The sequence below is a fragment of the Oncorhynchus nerka genome, unplaced genomic scaffold (genome assembly GCF_034236695.1).
Source record: "Oncorhynchus nerka isolate Pitt River unplaced genomic scaffold, Oner_Uvic_2.0 unplaced_scaffold_1149, whole genome shotgun sequence".
In the NCBI taxonomy this organism is placed as follows: Eukaryota; Metazoa; Chordata; class Actinopteri; order Salmoniformes; family Salmonidae; genus Oncorhynchus; species Oncorhynchus nerka.
In genome coordinates, this window is record NW_027040180.1 from 66,212 (window position 1) to 79,076 (window position 12,865).

The 12,865-nt window shown below is 46.7% G+C and overlaps 1 protein-coding gene across 1 annotated transcript in view; it reads left to right on the top strand.

Annotated features, from left to right (window-relative positions):
* Window positions 1-12,865, top strand: part of adam9b (ADAM metallopeptidase domain 9b) — a 105,845-nt gene that overhangs the window by 65,637 nt on the left and 27,343 nt on the right. Inside the window, 1 exon segment of the mRNA XM_065016094.1 lies at window positions 11,617-11,758. Coding sequence (XP_064872166.1) covers window positions 11,617-11,758 — 142 coding nt within the window.

A 12,865-nucleotide genomic window follows, 5' to 3' on the forward strand; every position in this document is an offset into this window, starting at 1 on the left:
TACCTGCCTGTCATTATAGACAGGTACTGTTCACTACACCTTTCCTGTCTCTACCTGCCTGTCATTATAGACAGGTACTGTTCACTGCACACCTTTCCTATCTCTACCTGCCTGTCATTATAGATAGGTACTGTTCACTGCACACCTTTCCTGTCTCTACCTGCCTGTCATTATAGACAGGTACTGTTCACTGCACACCTCCCTCTACCTGCCTGTCATTATAGACATGTACTGTTCACTGCACACCTGTCCTCCCTCTACATGCCTGTCATTATAGATAGGTACTGTTCACTGCACACCTTTCCTGTCTCTACCTGCCTGTCATTATAGACAGGTACTGTTCACTGCACACCTTTCCTGTCTCTACCTGCCTGTCATTATAGACAGGTACTGTTCACTGCACACCTTTCCTGTCTCTACCTGCCTGTCATTATAGACAGGTACTGTTCACTGCACACCTTTCCTCTGTCTACCTGCCTGTCATTATAGACAGGTACTGTTCACTGCACACCTTTCCTCTGTCTACCTGCCTGTCATTATAGACAGGTACTGTTCACTGCACACCTTTCCTCTGTCTACCTGCCTGTCATTATAGACAGGTACTGTTCACTGCACACCTTTCCTATCTCTACCTGCCTGTCATTATAGACAGGTACTGTTCACTGCACACCTTTCCTGTCTCTACCTGCCTGTCATTATAGACAGGTACTGTTCACTGCACACCTTTACTGTCTCTACCTGCCTGTCATTATAGACAGGTACTGTTCACTGCACACCTTTCCTCTGTCTACCTGCCTGTCATTATAGACAGGTACTGTTCACTGCACACCTTTCCTCTGTCTACCTGCCTGTCATTATAGACAGGTACTGTTCACTGCACACCTTTCCTGTCATTATAGACAGGTACTGTTCACTGCACACCTTTCCTCTGTCTACCTGCCTGTCATTATAGACAGGTACTGTTCACTGCACACCTTTCCTCTGTCTACCTGCCTGTCATTATAGACAGGTACTGTTCACTGCACACCTTTCCTGTCTCTACCTGCCTGTCATTATAGACAGGTACTGTTCACTGCACACCTTTCCTCCCTCTACCTGCCTGTCATTATAGACAGGTACTGTTCACTGCACACCTTTCCTGTCTCTACCTGCCTGTCATTAGACAGGTACTGTTCACTGCACACCTTTCCTGTCTCTACCTGCCTGTCATTATAGACAGGTACTGTTCACTGCACACCTTTCCTGTCTCTACCTGCCTGTCATTATAGACAGGTACTGTTCACTGCACACCTTTCCTGTCTCTACCTGTCATTATAGACAGGTACTGTTCACTGCACACCTTTCCTGTCTCTACCTGCCTGTCATTATAGACAGGTACTGTTCACTGCACACCTTTCCTGTCTCTACCTGCCTGTCATTATAGACAGGTACTGTTCACTGCACACCTTTACTGTCTCTACCTGCCTGTCATTATAGACAGGTACTGTTCACTGCACACCTTTCCTGTCTCTACCTGCCTGTCATTATAGACAGGTACTGTCCACTGCACACCTTTCCTGTCTCTACCTGCCTGTCATTATAGACAGGTACTGTTCACTGCACACCTTTCCTCCCTCTACCTGCCTGTCATTATAGACAGGTACTGTTCACTGAACACCTGTCCTCCTCTACCTGCCTGTCATTATAGACAGGTACTGTTCACTGCACACCTTTCCTCCTCTACCTGCCTGTCATTATAGACAGGTACTGTTCACTGCACACCTTTCCTGTCTCTACCTGCCTGTCATTATTATAGACAGGTACTGTTCACTGCACACCTTTCCTGCCTCTACCTGCCTGTCATTATAGACAGGTACTGTTCACTGCACCTTTCCTGTCTCTACCTGCCTGTCATTATAGACAGGTACTGTTCACTGCACACCTTTCCTGTCTCTACCTGCCTGTCATTATAGACAGGTACTGTTCACTGCACACCTTTCCTGTCTCTACCTGCCTGTCATTATAGACAGGTACTGTTCACTGCACACCTTTCCTGTCTCTACCTGCCTGTCATTATAGACAGGTACTGTTCACTGCACACCTCCCTCTACCTGCCTGTCATTATAGACAGGTACTGTTCACTGCACACCTTCCTCCCTCTACCTGCCTGTCATTATAGACAGGTACTGTTCACTGCACACCTTTCCTCTGTCTACCTGTCTGTCATTATAGACAGGTACTGTTCACTGCACACCTTTCCTGTCATTATAGACAGGTACTGTTCACCACACCTTTCCTCTCTACCTGCCTGTTATTATAGACAGGTACTGTTCACTGCACACCTTTCCTCTGTCTACCTGCCTGTCATTATAGACAGGTACTGTTCACTGCACACCTTTCCTATCTCTACCTGCCTGTCATTATAGACAGGTACTGTTCACTGCACACCTTTCCTGTCTCTACCTGCCTGTCATTATAGACAGGTACTGTTCACTGCACACCTTTCCTGTCTCTACCTGCCTGTCATTAGACAGGTACTGTTCACTGCACACCTTTACTGTCTCTACCTGCCTGTCATTATAGACAGGTACTGTTCACTGCACACCTTTCCTGTCTCTACCTGCCTGTCATTATAGACAGGTACTGTTCACTGCACACCTTTCCTGTCTCTACCTGCCTGTCATTATAGACAGGTACTGTTCACTGCACACCTTTCCTGTGTCTACCTGCCTGTCATTATAGACAGGTACTGTTCACTGCACACCTTTCCTATCTCTACCTGCCTGTCATTATAGACAGGTACTGTTCACTGCACACCTTTCCTCCTCTACCTGCCTGTCATTATAGACAGGTACTGTTCACTGCACACCTTTCCTGTCTCTACCTGCCTGTCATTATAGACAGGTACTGTTCACTGCACACCTCCCTCTACCTGCCTGTCATTATAGACATGTACTGTTCACTGCACACCTGTCCTCCCTCTACCTGCCTGTCATTATAGACAGGTACTGTTCACTGCACACCTTTCCTGTCTCTACCTGCCTGTCATTATAGACAGGTACTGTTCACTGCACACCTTTCCTCTGTCTACCTGCCTGTCATTATAGACAGGTACTGTTCACTGCACACCTTTCCTCTGTCTACCTGCCTGTCATTATAGACAGGTACTGTTCACTGCACACCTTTCCTCTGTCTACCTGCCTGTCATTATAGACAGGTACTGTTCACTGCACACCTTTCCTGTCATTATAGACCTGTTCTGCTTTCCTCTGTCTACCTGCCTGTCATTATAGACAGGTACTGTTCACTGCACACCTTTCCTCTGTCTACCTGCCTGTCATTATAGACAGGTACTGTTCACTGCACACCTTTCCTATCTCTACCTGCCTGTCATTATAGACAGGTACTGTTCACTGCACACCTTTCCTCCCTCTACCTGCCTGTCATTATAGACAGGTACTGTTCACTGCACACCTTTCCTGTCTCTACCTGCCTGTCATTATAGACAGGTACTGTTCACTGCACACCTTTCCTGTCTCTACCTGCCTGTCATTATAGACAGGTACTGTTCACTGCACACCTTTCCTCTGTCTACCTGCCTGTCATTATAGACAGGTACTGTTCACTGCACACCTTTCCTCTGTCTACCTGCCTGTCATTATAGACAGGTACTGTTCACTGCACACCTTTCCTGTCATTATAGACAGGTACTGTTCACTGCACACCTTTCCTCTGTCTACCTGCCTGTTATTATAGACAGGTACTGTTCACTGCACACCTTTCCTCTGTCTACCTGCCTGTCATTATAGACAGGTACTGTTCACTGCACACCTTTCCTATCTCTACCTGCCTGTCATTATAGACAGGTACTGTTCACTGCACACCTTTCCTGTCTCTACCTGCCTGTCATTATAGACTGGTACTGTTCACTGCACACCTTTCCTGTCTCTACCTGCCTGTCATTAGACAGGTACTGTTCACTGCACACCTTTACTGTCTCTACCTGCCTGTCATTATAGACAGGTACTGTTCACTGCACACCTTTCCTGTCTCTACCTGCCTGTCATTATAGACAGGTACTGTTCACTGCACACCTTTCCTGTCTCTACCTGACTGTCATTATAGACAGGTACTGTTCACTGCACACCTTAACTCCCTCTACCTGCCTGTCATTATAGACAGGTACTGTTCACTGCACACCTGTCCTCCCTCTACCTGCCTGTCATTATAGATAGGTACTGTTCACTGCACACCTTTCCTGTCTCTACCTGCCTGTCATTATAGACAGGTACTGTTCACTACACCTTTCCTGTCTCTACCTGCCTGTCATTATAGACAGGTACTGTTCACTGCACACCTTTCCTATCTCTACCTGCCTGTCATTATAGATAGGTACTGTTCACTGCACACCTTTCCTGTCTCTACCTGCCTGTCATTATAGACAGGTACTGTTCACTGCACACCTTTCCTGTCTCTACCTGCCTGTCATTATAGACAGGTACTGTTCACTGCACACCTTTCCTCCCTCTACCTGCCTGTCATTATAGATAGGTACTGTTCACTGCACACCTTTCCTGTCTCTACCTGCCTGTCATTATAGACAGGTACTGTTCACTGCACACCTTTCCTGTCTCTACCTGCCTGTCATTATAGACAGGTACTGTTCACTGCACACCTTTACTGTCTCTACCTGCCTGTCATTATAGACAGGTACTGTTCACTGCACACCTTTCCTCTCTCTACCTGCCTGTCATTATAGACAGGTACTGTTCACTGCACACCTTTCCTCTGTCTACCTGTCTGTCATTATAGACAGGTACTGTTCACTGCACACCTTTCCTGTCATTATAGACAGGTACTGTTCACTGCACACCTTTCCTCTGTCTACCTGCCTGTCATTATAGACAGGTACTGTTCACTGCACACCTTTCCTCTGTCTACCTGCCTGTCATTATAGACAGGTACTGTTCACTGCACACCTTTCCTATCTCTACCTGCCTGTCATTATAGACAGGTACTGTTCACTGCACACCTTTCCTGTCTCTACCTGCCTGTCATTATAGACAGGTACTGTTCACTGCACACCTTTCCTGTCTCTACCTGCCTGTCATTATAGACAGGTACTGTTCACTGCACACCTTTCCTGTCTCTACCTGCCTGTCATTATAGACAGGTACTGTTCACTGCACACCTTTCCTGTCTCTACCTGCCTGTCATTATAGACAGGTACTGTTCACTGCACACCTTTCCTGTCTCTACCTGCCTGTCATTATAGACAGGTACTGTTCACTGCACACCTTAACTCCCTCTACCTGCCTGTCATTATAGACAGGTACTGTTCACTGCACACCTTTCCTGTCTCTACCTGCCTGTCATTATAGACAGGTACTGTTCACTGCACACCTTTCCTATCTCTACCTGCCTGTCATTATAGACAGGTACTGTTCACTGCACACCTTTCCTGTCTCTACCTGCCTGTCATTATAGACAGGTACTGTTCACTGCACACCTCCCTCTACCTGCCTGTCATTATAGACATGTACTGTTCACTGCACACCTGTCCTCCCTCTACATGCCTGTCATTATAGATAGGTACTGTTCACTGCACACCTTTCCTGTCTCTACCTGCCTGTCATTATAGACAGGTACTGTTCACTGCACACCTTTCCTGTCTCTACCTGCCTGTCATTATAGACAGGTACTGTTCACTGCACACCTTTCCTGTCTCTACCTGCCTGTCATTATAGACAGGTACTGTTCACTGCACACCTTTCCTCTGTCTACCTGCCTGTCATTATAGACAGGTACTGTTCACTGCACACCTTTCCTCTGTCTACCTGCCTGTCATTATAGACAGGTACTGTTCACTGCACACCTTTCCTATCTCTACCTGCCTGTCATTATAGACAGGTACTGTTCACTGCACACCTTTCCTGTCTCTATCTGCCTGTCATTATAGACAGGTACTGTTCACTGCACACCTTTACTGTCTCTACCTGCCTGTCATTATAGACAGGTACTGTTCACTGCACACCTTTCCTCTGTCTACCTGCCTGTCATTATAGACAGGTACTGTTCACTGCACACCTTTCCTCTGTCTACCTGCCTGTCATTATAGACAGGTACTGCCTGTCACCTTTCCTGTCATTATAGACAGGTACTGTTCACTGCACACCTTTCCTCTGTCTACCTGCCTGTCATTATAGACAGGTACTGTTCACTGCACACCTTTCCTCTGTCTACCTGCCTGTCATTATAGACAGGTACTGTTCACTGCACACCTTTCCTATCTCTACCTGCCTGTCATTATAGACAGGTACTGTTCACTGCACACCTTTCCTCCTCTACCTGCCTGTCATTATAGACAGGTACTGTTCACTGCACACCTTTCCTGTCTCTACCTGCCTGTCATTAGACAGGTACTGTTCACTGCACACCTTTCCTGTCTCTACCTGCCTGTCATTATAGACAGGTACTGTTCACTGCACACCTTTCCTGTCTCTACCTGCCTGTCATTATAGACAGGTACTGTTCACTGCACACCTTTCCTGTCTCTACCTGTCATTATAGACAGGTACTGTTCACTGCACACCTTTCCTGTCTCTACCTGCCTGTCATTATAGACAGGTACTGTTCACTGCACACCTTTCCTGTCTCGACCTGCCTGTCATTATAGACAGGTACTGTTCACTGCACACCTTTACTGTCTCTACCTGCCTGTCATTATAGACAGGTACTGTTCACTGCACACCTTTCCTGTCTCTACCTGCCTGTCATTATAGACAGGTACTGTCCACTGCACACCTTTCCTGTCTCTACCTGCCTGTCATTATAGACAGGTACTGTTCACTGCACACCTTTCCTCCTCTACCTGCCTGTCATTATAGACAGATACTGTTCACTGAACACCTGTCCTCCCTCTACCTGCCTGTCATTATAGACAGGTACTGTTCACTGCACACCTATCCTCCCTCTACCTGCCTGTCATTATAGATAGGTACTGTTCACTGCACACCTTTCCTGTCTCTACCTGCCTGTCATTCATTATAGACAGGTACTGTTCACTGCACACCTTTCCTGTCTCTACCTGCCTGTCATTATAGACAGGTACTGTTCACTACACCTTTCCTGTCTCTACCTGCCTGTCATTATAGACAGGTATTGTTCACTGCACACCTTTCCTGTCTCTACCTGCCTGTCATTATAGACAGGTACTGTTCACTGCACACCTTTCCTATCTCTACCTGCCTGTCATTATAGACAGGTACTGTTCACTGCACACCTTTCCTGTCTCTACCTGCCTGTCATTATAGACAGGTACTGTTCACTGCACACCTCCCTCTACCTGCCTGTCATTATAGACATGTACTGTTCACTGCACACCTGTCCTCCCTCTACATGCCTGTCATTATAGACAGGTACTGTTCACTGCACACCTTTCCTCTGTCTACCTGTCTGTCATTATAGACAGGTACTGTTCACTGCACACCTTTCCTGTCATTATAGACAGGTACTGTTCACTGCACACCTTTCCTCTGTCTACCTGCCTGTTATTATAGACAGGTACTGTTCACTGCACACCTTTCCTCTGTCTACCTGCCTGTCATTATAGACAGGTACTGTTCACTGCACACCTTTCCTATCTCTACCTGCCTGTCATTATAGACAGGTACTGTTCACTGCACACCTTTCCTGTCTCTACCTGCCTGTCATTATAGACAGGTACTGTTCACTGCACACCTTTCCTGTCTCTACCTGCCTGTCATTAGACAGGTACTGTTCACTGCACACCTTTACTGTCTCTACCTGCCTGTCATTATAGACAGGTACTGTTCACTGCACACCTTTCCTGTCTCTACCTGCCTGTCATTATAGACAGGTACTGTTCACTGCACACCTTTCCTGTCTCTACCTGACTGTCATTATAGACAGGTACTGTTCACTGCACACCTTAACTCCCTCTACCTGCCTGTCATTATAGACAGGTACTGTTCACTACACCTTTCCTGTCTCTACCTGCCTGTCATTATAGATAGGTACTGTTCACTGCACACCTTTCCTGTCTCTACCTGCCTGTCATTATAGACAGGTACTGTTCACTGCACACCTTTCCTGTCTCTACCTGCCTGTCATTATAGACATGTACTGTTCACTGCACACCTTTCCTGTCTCTACCTGCCTGTCATTATAGACAGGTACTGTTCACTGCACACCTTTCCTCTGTCTACCTGCCTGTCATTATAGACAGGTACTGTTCACTGCACACCTTTCCTCTGTCTACCTGCCTGTCATTATAGACAGGTACTGTTCACTGCACACCTTTCCTCTGTCTACCTGCCTGTCATTATAGACAGGTACTGTTCACTGCACACCTTTCCTATCTCTACCTGCCTGTCATTATAGACAGGTACTGTTCACTGCACACCTTTCCTGTCTCTACCTGCCTGTCATTATAGACAGGTACTGTTCACTGCACACCTTTACTGTCTCTACCTGCCTGTCATTATAGACAGGTACTGTTCACTGCACACCTTTCCTCTGTCTACCTGCCTGTCATTATAGACAGGTACTGTTCACTGCACACCTTTCCTCTGTCTACCTGCCTGTCATTATAGACAGGTACTGTTCACTGCACACCTTTCCTGTCATTATAGACAGGTACTGTTCACTGCACACCTTTCCTCTGTCTACCTGCCTGTCATTATAGACAGGTACTGTTCACTGCACACCTTTCCTCTGTCTCTACCTGCCTGTCATTATAGACAGGTACTGTTCACTGCACACCTTTCCTATCTCTACCTGCCTGTCATTATAGACAGGTACTGTTCACTGCACACCTTTCCTCCCTCTACCTGCCTGTCATTATAGACAGGTACTGTTCACTGCACACCTTTCCTGTCTCTACCTGCCTGTCATTAGACAGGTACTGTTCACTGCACACCTTTACTGTCTCTACCTGCCTGTCATTATAGACAGGTACTGTTCACTGCACACCTTTCCTGTGTCTACCTGCCTGTCATTATAGACAGGTACTGTTCACTGCACACCTTTCCTGTCTCTACCTGTCATTATAGACAGGTACTGTTCACTGCACACCTTTCCTGTCTCTACCTGCCTGTCATTATAGACAGGTACTGTTCACTGCACACCTTTCCTGTCTCGACCTGCCTGTCATTATAGACAGGTACTGTTCACTGCACACCTTTACTGTCTCTACCTGCCTGTCATTATAGACAGGTACTGTTCACTGCACACCTTTCCTGTCTCTACCTGCCTGTCATTATAGACAGGTACTGTCCACTGCACACCTTTCCTGTCTCTACCTGCCTGTCATTATAGACAGGTACTGTTCACTGCACACCTTTCCTCCCTCTACCTGCCTGTCATTATAGACAGATACTGTTCACTGAACACCTGTCCTCCCTCTACCTGCCTGTCATTATAGACAGGTACTGTTCACTGCACACCTATCCTCCCTCTACCTGCCTGTCATTATAGATAGGTACTGTTCACTGCACACCTTTCCTGTCTCTACCTGCCTGTCATTATAGACAGGTACTGTTCACTGCACACCTTTCCTGTCTCTACCTGCCTGTCATTATAGACAGGTACTGTTCACTACACCTTTCCTGTCTCTACCTGCCTGTCATTATAGACAGGTATTGTTCACTGCACACCTTTCCTGTCTCTACCTGCCTGTCATTATAGACAGGTACTGTTCACTGCACACCTTTCCTCCCTCTACCTGCCTGTCATTATAGACAGATACTGTTCACTGAACACCTGTCCTCCCTCTACCTGCCTGTCATTATAGACAGGTACTGTTCACTGCACACCTATCCTCCCTCTACCTGCCTGTCATTATAGATAGGTACTGTTCACTGCACACCTTTCCTGTCTCTACCTGCCTGTCATTCATTATAGACAGGTACTGTTCACTGCACACCTTTCCTGTCTCTACCTGCCTGTCATTATAGACAGGTACTGTTCACTACACCTTTCCTGTCTCTACCTGCCTGTCATTATAGACAGGTACTGTTCACTGCACACCTTTCCTGTCTCTACCTGCCTGTCATTATAGACAGGTACTGTTCACTGCACACCTTTCCTATCTCTACCTGCCTGTCATTATAGACAGGTACTGTTCACTGCACACCTTTCCTGTCTCTACCTGCCTGTCATTATAGACAGGTACTGTTCACTGCACACCTCCTCTACCTGCCTGTCATTATAGACATGTACTGTTCACTGCACACCTGTCCTCCTCTACATGCCTGTCATTATAGATAGGTACTGTTCACTGCACACCTTTCCTGTCTTATTCCTGTCATTATAGACAGGTACTGTTCACTGCACACCTTTCCTGTCTCTAACTATGTCATTATAGACAGGTACTGTTCACTGCACACCTTTCCTGTCTTACCTGCCTGTCATTATAGACAGGTACTGACTGGCCTGTCTCTAACTATCACTCTGCTGACCTTTATTCCCTGAGGGACTGCTGACCTTCACTGATAACTATCACTCTGCTGCTCCCAGATTATTCCCTGAGGGATGGCCTGCTGATCTTCACTAATAACTATCACTCTGCTTCTCCCAGATTATTCCCTGAGGGACGGCCTGCTGACCTTCACTGATAACTATCACTCTGCTGCTCCCAGATTATTCCCTGAGGGACGGCCTGCTGATCTTCACTAATAACTATCACTCTGCTGCTCCCAGATTATTCCCTGAGGGACGTCCTGCTGACCTTCACTGATAACTATCACTCTGCTTCTCCCAGATTATTCCCTGAGGGATGTCCTGCTGACCTTCACTGATAACTATCACTCTGCTTCTCCCAGATTATTCCCTGAGGGATGTCCTGCTGACCTTCACTGATAACTATCACTCTGCTGCTCCCAGATTATTCCCTGAGGGACGGCCTGCTGACCTTCACTAATAACTATCACTCTGCTGCTCCCAGATTATTCCCTGAGGGACGGCCTGCTGACCTTCACTAATAACTATCACTCTGCTGCTCCCAGATTATTCCCTGAGGGACGGCCTGCTGACCTTCACTGATAACTATCACTCTGCTCCTCCCAGATTATTCCCTGAGGGACGGCCTGCTGACCTTCACTGATAACTATCACTCTGCTGCTCCCAGATTATTCCCTGAGGGACGGCCTGCTGACCTTCACTGATAACTATCACTCTGCTGCTCCCAGATTATTCCCTGAGGGACGGCCTGCTGACCTTCACTGATAACTATCACTCTGCTGCTCCCAGATTATTCCCTGAGGGACGGCCTGCTGATCTTCACTGATAACTATCACTCTGCTGCTCCCAGATTATTCCCTGAGGGACGGCCTGCTGATCTTCACTAACAACTATCACTCTGCTTCTCCCAGATTATTCCCTGAGGGACGGCCTGCTGATTTTCACTAATAACTATCACTCAGCTGCTCCCAGATTATTCCCTGAGGGACGGCCTGCTGATCTTCACTAATAACTATCGCTCTGCTGCTCCCAGATTATTCCCTGAGGGACGGCCTGCTGACCTTCACTATTAACTATCGCTCTGCTGCTCCCAGATTATTCCCTGAGGGACGGCCTGCTGACCTTCACTATTAACTATCGCTCTGCTTCTCCCAGATTATTCCCTGAGGGACGGCCTGCTGATCTTCTTCCTCCTGGTGGTTCCCATCCTGGTCCTGCTGGTGTTAGTGCTGCTCTATGTGTTCAGAAGGGATACCCTGGAAAGATGCCTCAAAGGACCACGCTCCAGGCGCTCTAGGTAAACACTGTCTATCACCACGCTCCAGACCCTCTAGGTAAACACTGTCTATCACCACGCTCTAGATAAACACTGTCTATCACCACGCTCTAGATAAACACTGTCTATCACCACGCTCTAGGTAAACACTGTCTATCACCAAGCTCCAGACGCTCTAGGTAAACACTGTCTATCACCACGCTCCAGACCCTCTAGGTAAACACTGTCTATCACCACGCTCCAGACCCTCTAGGTAAACACTGTCTATCACCACGCTCCAGACCCTCTAGGTAAACACTGTCTATCACCACGCTCCAGACCCTCTAGGTAAACACTGTCTATCACCACGCTCCAGACGCTCTAGGTAAACACTGTCTATCACCACGCTCCAGACGCTCTAGGTAAACACTGTCATATATATATATATATATATATATATATATATGGAAACACCACTGGTGGCAAAAATGCATATTTTCGTAATGCGGATTCTAGAGTGTTCCTCTGAAATTCTATCGCTAATTGGATGGACACCTAGCTATGGACACTTACAGTTGAAATTGAAGTTTACATACACCTTGGCCAAATTACATTTAAACTCAGTTTTTCATAATTATTGACATTTAATCAGAGTAAAAATTCCCTGTTTTAGGTCAGTTAGCCTCCCCACTTTCGTTTAAGAATGTGAAATGTCAGAATAATAGTAGAGAAAATGATTTATTTCAGCTTGTATTTCTTTCATCACATTCCCAGTGGGTCAGAAGTTTACATTCACTCAATTAGTATTTGGTAGCTTTGCCTTTAAATTGTTTAACTTCGGTCAAATGTTTCGGGTAGCCTTCCACAAGCTTCCCACTATAAGTTGGGGGAATTTTGGCCCACTCCTCCTGACAGAGCTGGTGTAACTGAGTCAGGTTTGTAGGCCTCCTTGCTCGAACACGCTTTCAGTTCTGCCCAAAATGTTTCTATGGGATTGAGGTCTTGGCTTTGTGATGGCCACTCCAATACCTTGACTTTTTTGTCCTTAAGCCATTTCGTGAGAACTTTGGAAGTATGTTTGGGGTCATTGTCCATTTGGAAGATCCATTTGCGACCAAGCTTTAACTTCCTGACTGATGTCTTGAGATG